The sequence below is a fragment of the Ursus americanus genome, chromosome 22, assembly GCF_024610735.1.
Source record: "Ursus americanus isolate L20-20 chromosome 22, mUrsAme1.1.p, whole genome shotgun sequence".
NCBI lineage: Eukaryota > Metazoa > Chordata > Mammalia > Carnivora > Ursidae > Ursus > Ursus americanus.
In genome coordinates, this window is record NC_142148.1 from 14,108,083 (window position 1) to 14,129,114 (window position 21,032).

General features: G+C 51.9%; 1 protein-coding gene across 3 annotated transcripts in view; it reads left to right on the plus strand.

Moving 5' to 3' along the window:
* Positions 1 to 19,891, plus strand: part of ELMO2 (engulfment and cell motility 2) — a 38,141-nt gene extending 18,250 nt beyond the window's left edge. For all 3 annotated transcript variants that reach the window (XM_045804763.2, XM_087853534.1, XM_087853533.1), the window contains 14 exons: positions 613 to 764; positions 3,166 to 3,244; positions 6,373 to 6,423; positions 10,681 to 10,803; positions 11,140 to 11,274; positions 11,838 to 11,942; positions 12,023 to 12,131; positions 12,512 to 12,648; positions 13,756 to 13,919; positions 14,012 to 14,124; positions 14,299 to 14,406; positions 15,163 to 15,245; positions 16,849 to 16,926; positions 18,331 to 19,891. In XM_045804763.2, coding sequence (XP_045660719.1) covers positions 613 to 764; positions 3,166 to 3,244; positions 6,373 to 6,423; positions 10,681 to 10,803; positions 11,140 to 11,274; positions 11,838 to 11,942; positions 12,023 to 12,131; positions 12,512 to 12,648; positions 13,756 to 13,919; positions 14,012 to 14,124; positions 14,299 to 14,406; positions 15,163 to 15,245; positions 16,849 to 16,926; positions 18,331 to 18,531 — 1,638 coding nt within the window. In that variant the 3' untranslated portion in view covers positions 18,532 to 19,891. The remainder of the gene's footprint in view (positions 1 to 612; positions 765 to 3,165; positions 3,245 to 6,372; positions 6,424 to 10,680; positions 10,804 to 11,139; positions 11,275 to 11,837; positions 11,943 to 12,022; positions 12,132 to 12,511; positions 12,649 to 13,755; positions 13,920 to 14,011; positions 14,125 to 14,298; positions 14,407 to 15,162; positions 15,246 to 16,848; positions 16,927 to 18,330) is intronic.
* The last annotated feature ends 1,141 nt before the right edge of the window (positions 19,892 to 21,032 follow it).

The window sequence follows — 21,032 nt, forward strand, 5'->3', positions numbered from 1 at the left end:
ATTCTCAAAACTGGACTAAAACCAATGAGTCATGTATCCACTGACCTAGAATCACACCTGTCATTGGCTTGGGACATTGGGAACTTCCTGATGCTGGAGATATTTAGGCAAAAGTGAAATGACCATGTGTCGGGGACATTATAATGGGGGTTGGGAATAATGGGGAGTTTTTAGATTACAAGACTCTGAGGCCTTCCTGCCTCCCGAGTCTCTGCCGTCCTGTGTGCATGTAGGGACAGGACTCGTGTCAGGAGAGGGGTACATGGAGGTAAAAGGAGATCCCGGTTTCAGGAAGATCCTGTACTTTCTACACTTAGCTTTTTCATGCCTCAACCCTTATTTTGAAAACAAATGATTGAGCCCTTAGATTTTGAGGAAACACAGTTGACTGGATGCTGTCATTTGAAATGTAGTTGTCCATGCCTAGGGAAATCCCGGCACATTGGCCAGGGTGGCCATAAACCAGATACCACTGTCCACATGGGGACAGCCTCTCCCATGTGGGCCACAAACCCGGGAGGAAAGCCTTCGTGGGCTAACGTCAGAAACCCAGGCCGTCCAGCACTCTTGGGCACTGGGCTTCCTGACTGACCGGTCCCTCACTGGCTGTAGATTGCAGGGTACGTGAGCCAGCCCATGGTGGACGTGTCCATCCTTCAGAGGTCCCTGGCCATCCTGGAGAGCATGGTCTTGAACAGCCAGAGTCTGTACCAGAAGATCGCGGAGGAAATCACCGTGGGACAGCTCATCTCTCACCTCCAGGTGTGAGTAAGAGACCCTGCCCCAGCTTCCCTTCTCACCTCTCATCCTCTGTCCATCTCCCAGCCCCCGTTTGTTTGTGTTCCAAGCCGCCAGTCTGCTCATTCACTCATTCATCAGCACTTCCACCCTATTGCCGGGACGCTCCCGGGATTTGGACCCGATCATGTCATGCTCCTGCTAAAATCGTCTGTGGCGCTCCTCGTCCCTCAGGATGAAGCCGAGTGCTCCCAGCCTTCCTGTCCCACCGCGCACCAGACAGAATTAGGCGCTCTCTCCTCCTTGGGCCAAATAGTCTCTCTTTGTACCTATGATAATGATATAAAATTCTTTATTTTTGTTACCTGTCTCCCATTTTAAATTTTGAACTCTCTGGGAAGAAGGACCAATCCTTTTTGGGTCCCCTGCTTGATTTAAGTAGAAGTCAATTAGTATCTGTTGAATGAACATTTGGCAGACGAACGGTATGCTGTGGGGCGAGCAAAAAATACCGCATTGGGCGTGAGTTCGGGCTACCAGTCAGATCCCAGCTCTTCTGCACACTGTCCAGGTCTCTGCCTTCAGCAAATTACCTCGTCTCGCCTGGTCTCGGTTTCCTCCTCTCCAGACTGGGGTTAGTCCTCTCCACCACTCAGACTTGTAAGGATCAAAGGAGATAAAAGATCTTGGATCATGGCCAGCACAGGATAGGTATTCATTTCAGGAGTTGTTTGCTTTTGTTTGTTTTCTAAGAAGCTTAATACGGGGGCGCCTGGGTGGTTCAGTTGGTTAAGTGTGTGACTCTTGATCTCAGCTCAGGTCTTGATCTCAGGGTCATGAGTTCAAGCCCTGCACTGGGCTCCACGCTAGGTGTGGAGCCTACTTAAAAATAAATAAATAAAAATAAAAGTCAAAACAAAACAAAACTAAGAAGCTTATCACATCCTAAAACATTTTACCAGACAGATGAACCCTTTGGAGCACCGTTGCTCTCCTCTCCATTCTTTTCACTTCACTTTAAGCCTTCTCTACAATTTAAGAGGGCTGGACTCCCCCAGACAACGTGGTGACACTGTTGACCCCTTTCTGACTCTTGCTCCCTGTTAGCTTTTTGGACATGGGCAGATGCCAACAGAATGTCCTATCAGTTCCCAGCTTTGCTCGTTGATAGCACCCTGGTCTTCACCTGGCTCTGCTCCCTACCTGTCCCCCCACCCCAACTAATCCATGTAAAAAGGAATTCTTCAGTCTCTGTTTTCATACCCAAAGCCAAAAACGTTGTTTGAAGTGAAGGGACCATTATAAGCTCCAGGTGGAGAGTTCTGAGTTTCCTGACGTCAGACCTACCTCTGTTTCTTCATTTCTGAATTCCCCCAAGGATGGTAGAGGACCATGGCATTTCATAGGGGTCAGTCCAGGACTGTTTTCAGCCTGTAGCTGTTACTAGACATTATGTCCTCCTGTGTTGGGGCTGGGACACTGAGTGCCTTTCATAAGACCTCCAAGATGCCCCCACCTGACCAGGAAGTCTGCCGGCCCATCTGAAAAAGAGCCACCAAGTGTACCCCCAGTGTGGCCGGTGGAGACATCTTGCCAAGTACCAGGATTATAAGATTACAGAGAACGGTTGTAGTAAATTTGTTTAAAAATGAAGTAAGTTTGTCGTCGAAGACTTTGAAAATACAGAAAAGCACAAAGAGTGAATCCTTTGCCCGTTTTCCCCCCTCCGGACAGAACCACTGTTCACATTAAACTGACTGCCCTCCCAGGCGTTTTTTTCCACGCGTACTTTTAGTAGAAGCGAGAGCTTACTCTGTATACTCTGTGTACCTTGACTTTTTTATGGAGTAAAAGCTCTTGCACATTTCCCCATGTTAGAGATTCTTCTAAAAGGGTAGTTCTACATCTTTTTTACATCCCATATGCCTTTGAAAATCCAGTAACAGTTATAGACTCTCACTTCCTTGGAGAAAATAACACATAGTCAACCAACTGCGTGGTATAGTTTCTGTACTGTTTCTAGGGTTTACAGACACTCCAAACCCATTCCCGAATCCTGGGGGAAGAACCTGTACTCTACAACGTGATTTTAATGGCGACTTAGGACTGTGATGTGTACAGAGCTGCGTCGACAGACGTTTGGATTATTTACCGTTCTGTCTGTCTGTCTGTCTTTCTTTTTTTTGACAGTATTTGAACGAAACGTTTTGTCAATACATCTTGCCCAGCTCCCTGATTACCGTCTTGGATAAATTGTTATTAGTAGAGTTGCTGGGTCACAGAGTGTGCCCACTTTTAAGGCTTCTGAGAGATCACGCTGGATGATTATTTGATTACCATCTGTGAGCGACCGTTGCAAATGCACCTGGTGTCCTCTTGCTGGTCAGTCTTCTAATCTCCCTCTACCTTCTTTCTCCACTGGCACAGCTCCAACCAGGAGATTCAGACCTACGCCATTGCACTGATTAACGCGCTTTTCCTGAAGGCTCCTGAGGACAAGCGACAGGTCTGTGGCTGCCTTTTCCAGCTTTTCATCTGGGCTCTTCCAGGAGAAGAATTGTCCCCATCCACCCTTTGTTGTGCAGACAGCAGACACGTGGCCATTTCCCCAAGAGTCCTTCCTCCCATCCCTCTGTGTCAGGGGCCCTCAGAGCGGCCTTGCTAAGGAAGGCCCAGGGAGGCCCAGATCTCAGGTCAGAGCAGGGCCTGCAGACTTCTTCCTCTGAAGGGCCCGAGAGTAAGTATCCTTTGCTCTGTGGGCTTATGGCCTGTGTGGCAGCCGGTCAGCTTTGTCATTAGAGCCCAAAGAGCCTCCGACAATAGGTGAACAAACAGGGGTGGCTGTCTTCCAAGAAGACCTTGTATACACAACTAGACGGCAAGCCCAGTCTGGTCTTCGTTGCCGACCCCGGCTAGAGGATGGCGAAGGGAGAGGAGGCCCTCTAGGCATCACCGTCCAGTTCAGGGACAGCGGGACAAATGAGATCCTTACTTAAGGAAGCCAGAGTGGGGGAACTTGGCGCGAAGTTTCATGTCTAAAGACCCTCAGATTCGAAGCTGCTTTGTCCCCCGGCCCGTAGGCTGTGTGACGCGATGCCCACAGCTCTGCTGCTCTGAGGCCCGGTGTCCTCACCTGTGCTTGGGAGCAGTAGCACGTGCTCTGTGTACTTCACAGGGGTGTCGTGAGGAGAAACGAGCCCAGTTTTACGAGTGAGGAAACCAGGCATCATCCGGGCCGGGGAGCAAGCCCTGACCTGAGCCCGGGGCCCGGAGGCTAAGTGCGTTTCTGGGCTGGGCAGGTGCTCTAACCTCTCGGCTCTGTTTCTCTTTCTGTAAATGAAAGAGCCAGATTAAATGATCTCTAAGGGCCCTTCCAACTCTGACACTCTAGATATCTCTGGTAAAAAAAAAAAAAAAAAAAAAAGCCCAAGTGGTGTACAAAAGAAAGACTATTAAATTCTCTGTCCACACCATGGGCTCTGGAAGTTGAAATTCATGTGGGATCATGAACTAAGCTCTTGGTGGCTTCCCGGTGCCCAGGAGCATCTATAGTTCTGTGTGTCCTCGTCTTTCTTGGATGGCTTTGTTCTGTTAATCTCTCCCTTCCTAGTCCTGTTTTGAATGTAAGCTGAAAGCTCATTCTTCCATCTGCTTCTCTCTGTGCTTTTTGCTTTCTGCCGGCAGGACAAGCACCTTAACCCTCTAGACCTGCCTGTCACTGTAAGTAGCACCGCCATATGGAAAGGGCCCCAGCTCTCTTCCAGGTGGGGAGGTCAGAGCTGGGCGAGAACCTCTTGTTCTGATCGAGGGGTTCACGGAACTCCAAGACCCAGGGAAAGGTCATGTGCTGTAAATCTCGTTTGTTAGAACACTCAGGGAAGTGCTGGAGACGAGCGTTATACCCAGGATTAAGGGGATGCCGGCCCCAGGGAATACTGCCCAGTCTTTCCTTTGTAACCTGCCTTTACATAAGTTTGTGGTTCAGCCAGGGGAGATCAGATTCAGAAACAGCCTGAGACTTTCATCTAGATGCTACCACGAATGCATCCCCCTCCGGCCTGGTGTGGCAAAGAGTAAAGATAAATCCACGTTGCTTTGGATGCGTACTAGACCATAGGAATTTGAAAAAGTTCAGACGGTTGTCAGGAGGGAATTTGCATGCTTGTTCCTTGGTTAGAGGGAGCTTTCGAGGTCGGCTTTACAAGGCTATCAAAGAGGATGAGCGCTTTCCCCCAGCTCCACAGAGAAGCTTCTGGTCTAAAGCCGTTATATTCTAGCAGTAGGCCAATGTCAATTACCCACTTTGTGAGTTGTCCACAGCAAGATTTAATCTCAAGCCAACCTCCTATAGCTACCAAAGAAGTTTCTAGGCCACCTTCCTCCTCTGCCAGCCAGCGTGTGCTCAGGGGATGCAAAGTAAAACTTAATGTCCCTGGCAGCGTCAGCCATTTGGAATATGGCTAGAGGTGGAGAAGGGAGAGGGAAAGGCCTTTTAGCTCTGAGAAAAATGAGAGCGCTCACAGATACTGCTCCATGGGAGAGGTGTGACAGCTCCCTCAGGCCCATCGATTTAGAATTATCCATAAAATTAAATTAAGGCAGCAGTTTAGAAAGTGAAGTCATACTAATTAACGTGCTAAGAAGCGATGGCCGAGATTGGAAGGAGGAGACAGAAGAATTATGAAAAGCTGTCAGAAAGATTAAAAGCACAGGAACCCTGGGGCCATTTTGTTGAGGGAAACTAGCCGTGCATTTTGGAGCTCCTTGGGTGTCAGAATGTCAGAGCACACCGCTCTTCCGGGGAGGCCGAGTGCTTGGCAGTGATTAAGTTGTGATCACTGTCGTCCCTTCAAAAATAAAGAAATGTCTGTAATATGTTTTTAGAGAATTTGTGTAAAAACGGTCAAAACAAGGTCCTTGACAGGACCCTCGAAGCTTCGCTCCCTGGAAGACTCCTTAGGTAGGGTACTTTATTTCCCAAGTGTGCTAAATAAATAAAGCGTTACTGTCAGAAGCTGAACGAAATACAATAAAAACGATGACCCTGTTATGAGAAATTACCCGAACGCACCAGCATGCCGTTCTCCAAACCAGAGGGAAGTGAACCCCGGCTCCTCACTGCTCCAGAGCGTCCGCGCCCCGGCTCCATCAGCTGGTGCGGCGCCGGGGGCCCAGGAGGGGGCGCTGGGGCCAAAGCCCTGTCCTCGGGTTGGAGGAGGCCCTTCCAGCCTTGAGGGTGGCTGTCTGCCTGGAACGGTGCATGGGAACCATCTCACCGCTCTGTGCTCCGTACGCATTGTCCGTTGCCCGGCATCCTTGTGACTCGAGTGTCTCGTCCTGAAGCGGTCTTTGTTCCTGTTGGAAGATGATGTGGTTAACTGTGCCATTGGGGGGGGGGGGCGCCCAAATTGAGTCCATTTGCACTCCCAGAAATAAAGGTGTGGGAATTTTTCAGAGTATAAAATATGTTTGACAGTCCGTGGATTTTTTTTTCCCCATTTGCCCACTTTTTATTTGAATGGAGAAAAAATTTCAGAGAAAAAGCCCCAGAGCCACGATATCACTTTTCGCTTGGTAGTTGTCACGGCTGGGTGCCTGCCACCTCGCCTTACATTTGCTTGTTTTTCTCAACAGGATATGGCCAATGCATTTGCACAGAAGCACCTTCGGTCCATAATCCTGAACGTAAGTTCCCAGAACAAGCGGTATTTTGCTACTGGTGATAGTAATTATTACTGTTACGGTAGTTGTGTTATTATTATGACATTACTGTTGAGTGGGGAGGGCGCTCAAAGGGAACCTGCCAACAGATAGGTGCTAATAAACCCTTGTGAAACGGACCGCTTTTTCCTGTAATCCTCCGTAAACAGAGCTGTCTCTAGGAGGCCATCCCTCCAGGAATCGTAGAGCCTCTGAGGAGGTATGAAGCCCAGCCAGCTGTGCTGTTCGTTGCCCTGCAACTCCAACAGTGTTTATCCAGAAGAAATGTGTTAAAATAGGCCCCAAAGAGGAAAGTAATTCGTTGAGCTAATACCAGTCAGACCTGAGTTTGGTGGGGCATGAGGAGGGAGGAATAAGACCGTGTGTTTGCTCTCAAAGACCTTCCGGTCCCATGGGATGGCGCCAGGGCACCGTGTGGTCGGTGGTTCCCTAGAGCTTCATGGTCTGGGGGGATTTCAGGAGGAGGACCAGGTGTCAGGAAGCCTCTAGAAGAATGATGGTAGGTAAGGCTGAGGCCCCCTCAGCAGACCGAGAAGGAGCGTGTGACTGGGTGGCGGGAGGGTCAAGGAGCAGATGTGGGCCGCGGCTGGCGGCTGGAGAGTAGCAAAGACCAGGTCAAGTAGGGCCTTAGTCTTTCTCCCAAGTGCAGTTGAGGGGATTTCGTCGGGATGGTGACATAACCAGGCTGGCGTTTAGAAACCTCACACTAGCAGGTGTGTGTGTTCTGGGGGTGTATGAGGGAGGAAAGGAGAGGGGGAGGTGGCGAGGAGGGAGGCATCTGGGAGGAGGGCTGACTCCCTGTCCCCACATGGGAATGTGGGTGGGAGGGAGCTGGCTGGGGGGGGGGGTGTGGCGGGTGAGAGCTGGGAAAGAGAGCTGGGGATCTGGGTGAAAGGGAGGCCGTTTTATCAGTTGTCAAAACCAAGGGAAAACCAGGAGGCCGCGGTGGAAGGAATAAAATGAGAAATGAGAAGTCAGGTGTAAAAGGCTGGATAATTCTGAGCGCGAACTTCAGAGTCACCAGCCTCCACTCTGCCATTACCCAATCTTTGATCTTGAGCAATTCACTTAACTTGGATTTGCTTTGATTTGCTCATCTGGATGTGAGGCCTGCCCGAGCTCTCATATACACAGCGCTTAGCAGGGTGCCTGGCCCTTGGTAAGCACCCCGCTCACATCAGCAGTTCTTTTACTGTGAGCAGGATACAAAGGTGGTAGAATTCAAGAAGTGAGCTCTGAGCGCTTGCAAAGCCAAGCATCGGGCTGCACTGAACACACAGAGCCCACCTCTTCGCCTTGCAGAACCGTCTCCTGCCTGCTGGCCGTTTCCCTGGTCAGAGCCCCCCCCCGACAGCCGGCAGGAGGGATGTGGGCAGGAGGGACGTGAGCAGACGCTCCGCGGGCCGCCCGTGAGCGGGGCAGAGCGCACAGGCCCACGCATGCTTGACCGCATTCCTGAGCAGCCCTCTTGGGTGCCGCCCTCTGCATGTGTGGGAGGGAGGGTGCCCTTCTGAGGGAAAGGGAATGAATTTCAAGGTTTATCATTTATCTCAGTGGGATTAGTTCAGCTCATTTCTGGACAAACCTTGGAACAAGCGAAGATTCTTTTTTTTTTTTTTAAGATTTTATTTATTTATTTGACAGAGAGAGAGACAGCCAGCGAGAGAGGGAACACAAGCAGGGGGAGTGGGAGAGGAAGAAGCAGGCTCCCAGCGGAGGAGCCTGATGTGGGGCTCGATCCCAGGACCCTGGGATTACGCCCTGAGCCGAAGGCAGACGCTTAACGGCTGCGCCACCCAGGTGCCCCGCGAAAATTCTACTATAGAAGACAGTTCAGGGTCAGGGCTCAGGACTTAAATGGTCTGCTGTGAAATGGTTAACGCGTGCTCACCGAAGTCCCGGGAGTTCATGGGATCAAGCCCAAGAGTGTAGGCCTTCAATTACTCAGCACTCAAATAGGACTTGAGGTAAAAGCTCTGAAGCTGCGACCTCTCAGACGGGCTGTGCTCCTGGAAGCTGCTGCTGGCAGAGTGGTGACCTCCCCGCTGTGATGTCTCTAATTTGAGAAAGGGGGATTCAGGTGAATGCAAACCAGATCACATTAACTTTAACCTCTTCTCAACGTAGTTTGATGAATTGTGGAGAGAGGAGAGGAGGAAGGAAGGGTAGGGAGGCTTCGGAGTGGCAGAGGAAGGGGCACGGAGAAAGGAAGAGGCTCAGAGGGAGGCAAAACGAGGTGTGGAGGGGGCCCGAGGAGACCCCGCACTGAGAGGCTGGGGGTGGGGTGGCTTGCTAGGGTGGGGGGAAGAGGAGGAGAGCAGTCAGCGTGGGATGGAGAAAAGCACCTTCCCTGAGCGGAGCGCCGCAGACAGCCACCACCTGGAGGGGGTGAGGGCCTTGCACATGCTAGTGAGGGGTTAAGAGCAGCACCGTCCGTGGAACCTTCTGCAGCAGGGACGTGCTGTCCAGAGTGGTGGCCACTAGCCATGTGTGGCAACGGGACACCTGAAATGTGTGTAGTGTGACTGGGGAGCTAAATTTGTAATTTTTAAAAATTTCAGTTAAAATACCCACATGTGGCTTGTGGCTGCCGTATTAAGCTGCGCAGATCTAGAGAAATGAAGAACACTCTGGAGTCACATGTCGGGGAGAGGAAGTCTAGAGCAGTGCCATCAAGTGGAAATACAGCACAAGCCACTTACACATTTTAAATGTTACAGTAGCAACAGTAAAAAAGGAATATGGGGCATCAATTTCAATAATATATTCAGTTTAACCCACTGTATCCCAAATACTGTGATTTCAGTGTGTAATCAATAGAAGAAAATTGGTAATGGCATATTTTACATTTTCTTTTTTCACATTGCGGCTCTGAGAGCCGGCGTACATTTTACATCTGCAGCGCATCTCAGTTTGGACGAGCCACGTTTCAGGTGCTCAGCAGCCACATGTGGCCGGTGGCTACCAACCAGACCGCACAGGTCTAAGGACATTGATCTCGAGCCAGAGCAAACTCTCGAGTCATGGAGCTGTAGAGCAGTGCTGTCCGGTAGAACTTTCTGTGATAACGGAGATGTTTTAGAGCTGCTCTATCATTGGGTGGTAGCCAATGGCTGTATATACCTGTTGAGCTTAAAATGTAGCTAGTGTGACCAAAGACCAGAATTTCTAACCTCAGTGGATTCTAACTGATGGAAATAGGTACAGCCACATATACCGAGTGGCTACCACATTGGACAGCACAGCTCCAGAGACATAGATAGAGCTAGACTGAAAGAACACGAAGGACACGGAAGGAGTGTGTGTGGAAAACTGGGCAAGAGTCTCATTTGGGTGAGAAGAGACTAAGAACGATTCAAGATGGCGGGGAAGACAGAGAAAAAGCAAGCAATACAAGGGAGCAAGCCAGGAAGAGCAGCCATTGTGGGAGTGAGAGCAGGGCAATAGGAGGCCAGAACCTTTGCCAGGCCTTGATCAACCCAAGGGACAGAAGGAGAAGTAGCTTGTGAGAAAAAGAGGTGGGGCATGAGGGAAGGAGGAGGGAGCCTGAAGTGGGCTGGGCGGCAGAGGGCTGGAGGTGAGGAACTGAGAGGGCGTGGTGGGGTCATGGAAAGAGAGGGGGCAGGACAGAACATAGGGGACGCAGGGAGGGGAGCATACACAGAGTGATAGGAGAGAAGGTTGGGTGGGAGCGTTGGGGGCTGGGCAAGGAGCATGAGCTGCCCTCCTTTATATAGATGTCTCCATACCATTTCTAGAAAGTGGCCTTTCCTAAAGCCTCTACTTGGTGAGGCCATCCACGACAGTGTATTTTTCTACGGGAAGACAAAGCGGAGTCCTCCGCACACGCTGTCTGTGTCTTGGATTGAGTGCCCACCTGGACGAAGGTCCAGCCGCTGCGCCCAGCATCATAATCTTAGCCCGGCCGCCTCCCTCATCTTCCGCGTGACGGGATACAGCCTCTGCCCTTGGTTCCACTTCCCCTGCCCAGGGGAATATGGAAAAAAGGACTGTGCCCTTGGGGCCTGGAGGGAATCATCTCAGCCTGAATCGAGCCCTTTCCTGCTCCATCCCTTCTAGAACATGAGGTCTTGAAGTTCTGTGTGTGGGAGGGAAAACTTGTTCCCTGCCCAGCGTACTTTCTCTTTCACCAGCATGGATGTGAGTCTTCAGTGGAAGAAAATCAGTTCAGCCCTCTGCCCCTGCCTTTGCTTTTTCCAGCATGTGATCCGAGGGAACCGCCCAATCAAAACTGAGATGGCCCATCAGCTGTATGTCCTGCAAGTCCTGACCTTTAACCTTCTGGAAGAAAGGATGATGACCAAGATGGACCCCAATGACCAGGTAGGTGTGCAGTGGGACAGAGCACTCCTGGCTTAAGTTGTATGCCATCTGATGTGGTGCATTCCCCTGGTAGGCTATGCGTTGAGCACCCGCAGTGTGCCAGGGACTGTGTTTGATTGTGTCTGCAGAAATGGTTTGTGTTGCCCTGGGAAAGCTGACTCTGCCTGTCTGCCGTCTCTTCCCACTGGGCGACCCTCTGGGCCAAGTCCACCTCTGACTTCTCAGGACAGAGATTGACGGGGGTCAGAGTCCTGCCCAGGAAAGCCTAACCTGCTCCTTCTTTTCCTCGCTTCCCTGGGTTAGCTGATTTACCTGCTGGCTTGTTTCACTTCTCAGGCTCAAAGAGACATTATATTTGAACTGAGAAGGATCGCATTTGATGCGGAGTCTGACCCTAGCAATGTCCCCGGGAGTGGGACTGAGAAGCGCAAAGCCATGTATACCAAGGACTACAAAATGCTGGGCTTTACTGTAAGTTTCCTGAAGTACGGACCTTGGGAGGCCTGCTCCCCTGACAGGAGGTCAGAGGGCGTACCCACACATAGCCCCGAGAACCCCCCTTCATCATGGTGGCCCTGGAGTAGATGACACTAAGAAGCTGGAGGAGCCCTGACACTTGGCGCTGGCAGGTCACACATTTCCATGCGGCATTTGGCCCCTTGGAACGAATCCATCTGTTGGAGGGTCCAGGAGGTCAGTCACATGGGTAAAGAGAGGACCTCTCCTGAAAGCAGGGAGGTGCTTTGAAAAGCGGAAGTGGATATCTTGTGATAGGACACACTCAAGGATGGAGTTAATTCAGTTAAACACATAGCGTGCACCTACCCACTCAGCGCACAGTATGCTGCGTGCTGGGGAGACAGAATGAGCCTGCACAGTCCTGGGTCAGGAGCTCCCAGTCTTTCAGAGAAGGCGGGCAGGAAGGAGGTAACACAAGAGCTAGTGGCAGAGAGTAGGGCAGTAGGGCGTCCCCTCAGCCGGCACTGCACACGGGAGGCTACCGAGTCTCAAATCCGGTTCCTTTATTTCCCCAGAACCATATCAACCCAGCAATGGACTTTACCCAGACTCCTCCTGGAATGCTGGCCTTGGACAACATGCTGTATTTGGCTAAAGTCCATCAGGACACCTACATCCGGGTAACGACTGGGGGCCAGCCGGCTCAGCCCTGCTAGCACATGTCTTGCCTCCCTAATCCACCCTGCCTTCCTCCCCCCAGATCGTCTTGGAGAACAGCAGCCGGGAGGACAAACATGAGTGCCCCTTCGGCCGCAGCGCCATCGAGCTCACCAAAATGCTCTGTGAAATCCTGCAGGTTGGGGAACTGCGTAAGTCCCAGCCACCCCCCTCTTCTTTCAGCCACTCCGTTATCAGGAGCCTAGGGGTCAGTGGGACTGGACAACTAGTGTGCTTTGTTTTGACAGTCACCGGGTGAGCCGTGAGCCGTCTTAGCCTCTTTTACGGGACTCACGGCTGCTGCTCGGTTTGAGCGGGTCATTTAACGCCTCCGTCCGTTTGCCCCCGTGTGTCAGGCTAGTTGCTGAGCCTGAGAGAGGGCAGAGCCAGACAGAGAGGAGAAAGCCGAGGAAGTAGCGGAAGGCCCGTGCCACGCTCTTCACTTGCCCTGGCCTTGCTCTGCTTTTGTTCCTTGGGACTTGGGTGCACGCAAGTGCCCGGCCTCACCCTCCCTGCTTCTCCTCCTCCGTAGCCAACGAGGGCCGCAATGACTACCACCCGATGTTCTTTACCCATGACCGCGCATTTGAGGAGCTCTTCGGGATCTGCATCCAGCTGCTGAACAAGACCTGGAAGGAGATGAGGGCGACGGCCGAGGACTTCAACAAGGTCCGTGTCACAGAGCTCGGATGCCCACACGTGGAGGTGGGCACGTGCCAGCCTGTGACCAATGGCCGGAGCCAGGGGAACCCCTGAGCTGGGTCAGCAGCACCGGGTCACAAGATGCGGCCCTGGAGAACCTCGGGCCCCTCTGCTTGTGCTTCCCCTGTAGCCTGGAGCAGGGCTCTGCCCCTGGGTGCCTGGGCCCCTCTTGGACTCAGCGGAGCCGTACCCGCCCCGCCTGTCTCCTGTGGAGGGCAGAGGCTAAGCCTAAGCGTAACAGCGCTGGTTGACTGAGTGCTTACTGCGTGCAGGCCCTGGTGCGGTTGCGTGGCCGGGAAACGCTAGGGAGAGGAGGAGTGGACTGGCACGATAGGCACGTCCTGTCTATCCACTCACTCGTCACTCCTGACGCACACCGAGGCCCCACGCTCCGCGGAGCACTGCTGGGTCCTCAAAAGCTGCCAGTCTAGAAGCCGCTCATCTCATTGTAAACAATTTGCAAAGTATAAAGAGGAGAAAGTTCTCTGTAGTTCCACCACTCAGTGATGACCATGTTCACGTCTCCCTCTAGTCTTTTCTCCTGTAGACTTTTCCCTGCGCAGGCGCGAGCTGCTGGACATGCTGTGGGATGGCCTGTTCTCTCTTTCACTATAGTTGGAGGGGAAGTAACACATCTTTAGAACCCATGCCGGTGTCAGGTGCTGTGCGACCGCCTAGCCCCTCCCCGTCCAGGCAGAGTATATCCGAAAACATGTCTTCCTTTCTCTTGTTTTAGAGATGAGTCCCGGGGGGACTGCAGAAGGCAAGCGGCTTGCTCAAGGTGCAGATTAAGAGATGGGGTCAGGATCTGAGCAGCTTTCTCTCCGACTCCCAAACCTGTGCTCATCCTACCACACTGTCAACTAGTTGAAATTTGTGGGAAAGAAAGCATTTGTCCCCATCGGGCATTTGTCCTCAGGAACCACCTAAGCAGGTGGACCTTCCAGAGTCAGTACTCTGGCTCACCCAGCAAGTGTCCGGAGTGCCTCCAGGGCGGGGGCAGAGCCGAGCTGCCTGGAACCAGCCTGGCCCCTCAGGGAAGGGCCTGAGGCGGCCGGCTTCCTTCCCTTTCAGGTCATGCAGGTGGTCCGAGAGCAGATCACTCGAGCTTTGCCCTCCAAACCCAGCTCTTTGGATCAGTTCAAGAGCAAACTGCGTAGCCTGAGCTACTCTGAGATCCTGCGACTGCGCCAGTCCGAGCGGATGAGTCAGGATGACTTCCAGTCCCCGCCAATCGTGTAAGTGCTGCCGGGTGCGCTGGGCGAGGGGGGGGGCACCACCTGCTTTGCCGTCCCCTCACCTCCCTTTGCTCCCATGCACGTGCACCCAGGGAGCTGAGGGAGAAGATCCAGCCTGAGATCCTGGAGCTGATCAAGCAGCAGCGCCTGAACCGGCTCTGTGAGGGCAGCAGCTTCCGGAAGATTGGGAACCGCCGGAGGCAAGGTGAGGGGGCCCCGGGCCGCTGGGCGGGTCCTTACCCACCGCACTGGGGAGGGAGCCTGCTGGACAGACCCTGCAGGGAGCAGGCCGGGAACACGTCATCCTTTTGCCCTCCATGCGCCCAGGCCTTTCCCAGAACTGTCCTTGGTCACCTGCTTGTCTTGCTCTGTGTTCCAGAACGTTTCTGGTACTGCCGCTTGGCACTGAACCACAAGGTCCTGCACTATGGTGACTTGGATGACAACCCTCAAGGGGAGGTGACATTTGAATCCCTGCAGGAGAAAAGTAGGTTCATTTCTCCGTTGATGTGTCACAGTAGCTGGACTCGATGTCAGGAGACCTGAGTGTTAGTCCTGGCTGTCTCAAGCCAATGATCTGGTCATGGACCGCTTGTCTCCCTGGACCTGTCTCCTCATCTGTCAGAGGTCATGTCTGCCTGGCCTACTCACAGGACTGCTCGGGGATGTCAGTGGGCTCCCCAGTGGGAATGGGGTCAGTAGATTGTTGGGGTGCTACAGGCTATATTGAAAGGCGGTGGTATAAGCAGGGCTCTGGAGCCAGATTGCCTGGATTCGAATTCTCACTTTGCCATTAATGTTAATTAATGGCAAGTTAATTTTCACCTCTGCCTTGGTTTCTCATGCAAAATGGCAGTAATAGGCACATTTCCTTCATAAGAGGACTGAATGAGTCATGTACGTAACGGCCTTAGGACAGGGACTGGCAGGTCCTAAGCACATCTGTTTGCACTGGTGACATTGTCACCTTCGTCACGGAGCCGAGGAAGTGATGTGAGCGTCCAAGGCCCCGGTCCTCGGGGAGACGATCCCAAAGCCCTGAACTGACCCCCCGTGAGATTTGACACGGCCCAGCAGGCCATGGCCCCCGGGAAGGGACCACAGAGGGGGAGCTAGCACCAGGCCACTGGCTCTGAGCTGACACAGCCCTTTGGTCTGGGGACTGGGGCTTCCCTTCCAGCACTGATGCAAAGACCCACTCACAGCATAGATCTTCCAGAGACTAATTCCCTTCATTTCCCAGTTCCTGTTGCAGACATTAAGGCCATTGTCACTGGGAAGGACTGCCCCCACATGAAAGAGAAGAGCGCTCTGAAACAGAACAAGGTAAGTGGAGCAGCAGGCCTGCCTGAGTCAGGGTCACGGTCACTGTCACAGTGACGCCTGGATGGTTCAGTCGGTGGTGGCTGCCGTTTAATTGCACGTTCTCCCACCCCCACTCTCTCCTCTGAATTATTCCTACGGGTCTTACTAAGAACAGTTTTGAACATACACAGAAACTGATAGAACCCCCACATATGCGTCACCCAGCCTCAACAACCTTGGCGGGTCCTACCCATCCACTTATTATTACTTCAAAGAAAATCTCAAGTATGATGTCATTTCCTCTTAAATATTTAGAATGTATCTGTAAATGATAAGGACTCTTAACATAATCGCAATACCATTATCAGACCTAAAAAGAAATTTTAGAAGTTGTTATTTAATATCAAATATTCCACAGATGTTTGCATTCCTATAAATAACATAATTTCTCTGTATAAAAATATATAAATGTTTACGTGCACACACGTGTGCACACACATGCATACTCATACACGTTCTGTTCACTGAATCAGAATCCAAATAGGATATGCACATCGTGATTAGTCTCTAGTTCCCCTCTCTCTTTTCCATCTTTGTTTTCCTCTTTGAGGTTTATTAGTTGAAGAAACCAGGTTGCTTGTTTGGTAGTTTCTCCGAGTCGGAAGTGTGCTGATTGTCTCCCCATGGTCTAGTTTAGCTTGTTCCTCTGTCCCAGATCTGTACGTTGGTGGACAGATTTAGGGGGAGGCTTGATCCAGCTCTGGTTTGACCCCCTTTTTTGGGGGGGCGGGCAGGATGACTTCCGAGGTGGCATTATGTTCTATCAAGAGACATATGATGTGATTGTCTCTCTTTCTGCGATGTTAGCAGACTCCTGGCGCTAAGTCCCTCTTCCACGAGTAAATTAAGATTTGCAAAGTAGTGGTGTGCTAAAGCGGTCATTCCTTTTCATTTATGAGCTGAACTAGTTCTCTAAAGAGAAACTTAACCATCATCTACTCCTGGCCTCCCAGTGGTCCAGTTTATGTAAGAAAGGAGAATAGTCCTTGCTTCTTTCCTTTTATAAAAGTACCTGCTTTTAAAACAGTGAGTTGGTTCTCTGGTATCGTCCAGCAGTGACCAGTTTTGTGTGTGTGTTTTGTTTTGTTGCATTTAGTGTTACTGTGAACTCATGGATTTAAGCAAATTGATATTCGTTCCAGTGCATTACAGTTATGTTGTCGATGCTTAAATTCTCTCATCTTTGGCCACAATTTGTTGTGGTGGTTGTGGTTTCTAAACCATTAAGACCGTCAGTCTGATCGCCAACATACATACCAAAGGTAATCTACAATCGTGGACTCTGAGATACAGAGGGTTGAGCGTCGCGAACTGATTTCTCTCCAGTGTTAGGAGCGTCCGCATTGTAGGTGTGACTCGGGGGGAGTGGGTGAGTTAGCGTTCGTCCCCACCGCGTCTCGTCCCCAGCCACACCTGTGCACATGTCCGGGGCCTGATGACAGATGTGGATCTGAGTCAGCACGTTCAGTGACGGGGCCAGGTGACGAGGACTTGGCCAAGATCTTGGTGCACAGAGCCCAGGCCACTGCCCTGCGCCACAGAACTGAAACCCTTTGTCTTTCAGGAGGTGTTAGAGTTGGCGTTCTCCATCCTGTATGACCCTGATGAGACCTTAAACTTCATCGCACCTAACAAGTACGAGGTGAGCAGTGTGGACAGCCCAGCCCTCTCTGTGACTCTTCAGCCGGAGGGCGGGAGTGGGCACAACAGGGACATCCCCTGAAGGCAGGGAACCACAGCGTGTCATGAAGGCTTTCTGGCACCGAGGATCTGCCAGGCTGGGGTGCATCCCCCTGAGCTGGGCCTCCAGGTTACTCGAAAGCAGCAGCCGTAAGTTGCCATTAGAAAAACAGGGTCACCACCTAACTTGTCTGGACTAGGAAAATTCTCCTCCTTTTCAGTCTCTGCCTGGCCACCTTCCCGAGCGAACCCGACAGACCCTCCCTCCTCAGGGCTCCTGGGCACAGGCGGTAGTGGGTCTGGCCTGGGCTTTGAGGCAGATGGGTCTGGTCCTCCCGCAGATGTCCCTGCAGCACTGGAAGGTACTCTGGGTTACATGAGTAACTGTGCTTGAGCCCCACGTGGCCGCTGAGCTCGGGGAGCATCAGAGGGCACTAGAGGTGGGGCTTCTGGAAGAGGAGGCTCTTCGGCAGCCCCGAGCTGCCAGTGGAGTTCTATTGGGAAGAAATGAAGAATTTGCAGGTGGGGAGACAGGTGAGCAAAGGCAGGGAAAAAGACTGAGCAGGAAGAATGAGAGAGGGATAGGTCGACAGTTCTCTATTATTCCTCCTTATCACGAGACCCTCAAGTTCAATTTCTCTGGCACTTAATTTTTAAGATTTGTTGACTGGGCTTTTTTTGTGTGTTTAACTTTTTTTGAAAAGAAAATTGAGATCCTACAGTGATTCCTTTTGAGTCCTACATTTTTCACCTAATATGTATTCTCCCCAACTGTTGCTCATTTCCTGGGCAGTTTTGGGTAGCTGATGCCCCAGCACTCGGGTCTCATTTTGCTGTATTCATTAGTTGCATTTTTATTTTTTTATTTTTTATTTTTTATTTATTTATTTTTTTTAAAGATTTTATTTATTTATGTGACAGAGAGACAGCCAGCGAGAGAGGGAATACAGCAGGGGGAGTGGGAGAGGAAGAAGCAGGCTCATAGTGGAGGAGCCTGATGTGGGACTCGATCCCGGTACACCGGGATCACGCCCTGAGCCGAAGGCAGACGCTTTAACGACTGCGCTACCCAGGCGCCCCCATTAGTTGCATTTTTAAAAATCATATTTAAAAAAAATAAAAATAAATCCTATTTCAGATTATCTTAGGAAGCTTCAGTGTAAAGCCCTCATAAAAGCCAAAAGGGTTTTTTTGGGCAAGTGAATGATCACCTCCCCTTTTATCTTTGCCATCATCCCAGACCAGCTTTGCCGACACTAAGTAGTGTCAAGAGAGACTGTGGTGAATCCTCTCAGCAAAGGGACCTTGGCAGGGCCTCTGGCTGATCAGGGGCCACCCTGTGACGTTTCGCAACTTGCTCCCACAGTACTGCATCTGGATTGACGGCCTCAGTGCCCTTCTGGGGAAGGACATGTCCAGCGAGCTGACCAAGAGTGACCTGGACACGCTCCTGAGCATGGAGATGAAGCTGCGGCTCCTGGATCTGGAGAACATCCAGATTCCCGAAGCCCCGCCGCCAGTGCCCAAGGAGCCCAGCAGCTACGACTTCGTCTATCACTACGGCTGAGGCTGGAGCCAGACTCCACGGTACCGAGGAAGGGATTTGGGGCCCAGGAGAAACACCCACAGACTGGTGCCTTGTCTTTTGCTTGTACAGAATCTGTAGTGACCTCGGTGGCCAGTAAATGCCAGCCGTTCCTCAGACTCACCTCAGACCACCCAGAGCTTCCTCTTGGTCCCTGCCCGCCCTAAGTCACGAAGGCAGGGTGCTCGGCGCTCCCCGTCACCGCGGAGCCTGGGATCGGAGCGTGAGGAATGAACAGCAGACCCCCTTGCCTTCCGGGCCAGGGACTGCTTTGGGCTGGAGTTAACAAGAGTCACTCACCTTTTCTTCCTGAGCCTGCTCTCCGGTCAGCTGGATCCCCGTGTGGACAAGAGCGAGCCCAGCAAAGGCTGCCCGCAGAGGACAGACGTTCCGGGCGTGTTGAGAGCCTCCGAGAGACTGCCTTCGGGTGACCCGTGCCTGTGTCTCAGATCCAAGCGGAGGCCGTGGCCTTTGCTTAGTGGATGCCTTGCCCTTGCTTTTGTTGCCTTCGTGAGGGCTCACTCCGGCCTCATTCAGTGCCAACAAGCTGCTGCTACTGAGGCTCGGCTCTAACATCTCTGGTCTCCGGAGCCACCAGATCTCTCTCGCCCACACAGTTGTCTGGGCAGATGGAAAGTTCTCCCTCCCAAGCTCTCAGGCTCTCATCCTGGGAAGTCAAAGACGTGCGAGCTATGTCCTACCCTCTAGTCTCAGAGAACTCTGCAGGGAGAGCCCAGACGAGGCCTGGGCCAAGACTGGTGAAGCCACTAGAGTCCACTCCCTTCCCCCGTCCCCCCACATTTTTATCTTCTCCTTCCTTAGAGAAATCTCCCATCTAACCTGAATGGCAGCCCCCTCCTCTTTGCTTTCCTTTGGCCTCCCCGACCTCAGGAAGTTTGGCCTTCCCTTCCCCCCATCCCAGTGCTGTGGTTTCTGCCACTGGCCATGATTTCAGGGAGCTAGCTGAGGCCACAGCTGTGCCAACGGGGCTTCCCTGGTGCTGCGGCACTTGTACACCACGCGCCCAGCCTCTCTCCTTGGACGTGGGAACACAGTGGCATTCAGTATTGGTAGCCCGGCATGGTAGGTACTGCCCGATGAAGAGTGTACTATATATTTTCTTTACTAGAGGCCATACTTATACAGACGTGTATATATATTTATATAAGATCTACCTATCCTAGAACGGAATGTTTGAGGGGAAAGAAAATTGGAGGCTCCCCCTAAAAAAACAAAAACAAAAACACCACTTCCAGTTGTGGGCCAAGAGAGTAACCCGAGAGCAGCCAGGAGCTTCCTGTCAGTAACCATGTTTTCAATAAATACTCTTTCATGTACAAACCGTGGTACCTATTAACAGCTGTTTCTCTGTACTTGCTCTGTGCCCAAGGGAGCTTTCACCTTGACAAGGCTTCATTTCATCATGTCTGGGAGACTTCCTCCTTTACAACCACTCTGCCCTCCCTGGGTGTGTGCACGTGTGCACACACACGCACGCGCGCGCTCACCTGGACAGTTAGGGATGCTCCCAGATTGCTGCAGCAGGACAAAGCGTTTTCCGCTCAGGCTTGCCGGGCACAGCAGGAAACGGCATGCTGTACACCCCCATGAACATATCCTCCCTCTTATCCCTGCCAGGGGCACAGTCAGAGAACAGCTCACATTCTTGTGACTTACAAAGAAGACACGTTCTTCACCCTGTGTGTCGCCGGTGCTTAGTGCCCAGCCTTCCAGCTGGTGTTTTAGGCCGTTGCTCCAAAACTCAGCCTTGGTAGCTGGGAGGCTTGAATGAGGGTGGCGATGAAAATAGATACTTTCTTTTCCCCCTGAGAGAGAAGGGGGCGAGGCCAGTCTCTTTCAAAAGGCACATCAAGTGCATGTGGCACAGGCCTTGAAGACTGGATACAGGCAAGACCTCGGGCAGTGATGGGTGCCATTGTAGGTGCTTGGTAAGTGCTGAATGAATGAACTAATGCCTGCATGATGTCAGCTGGCAGGGGCGGGGGGCAGCAGTGGTTTGCATAATGCGCTGCTTACACTCTGGCCTAGAACCTTCTGTTAAGAGGGGCCAGGGAGGCCAGCTGAGTCACCCCCCGGGATCCATGTTTGCAGCCAGTGTTAGAAGAGAGCACAGGAGGCACTGGGAAGAGAGGGCAAAAAACCCCTAACTGGGCCTCATTCTGCAACCCTAGCCTGCTCTGACCTCCTGGGGGTTCTGGTCCCGGGCTGTGCCGCTTTTAATCCATCCTCCAACATGAGTAAGATCTGAATTTCCTAGCTGGCATTTTTGAGACCACTGCAACCTGCCCCATAGCTACTTTTCCAACCACAGCTTTTGTTAACTCCCCTTATAAACGACTGGGCTTTAAGACGGGCACCAGCCTTCCCCTCTCCTTATTTCCTCTGCCACGACACTCCCTCACAACCTCCACTCAACCTATTGAAATTAAGATAATTCTTAGAAAGTTTCAGGCGCACAAAAT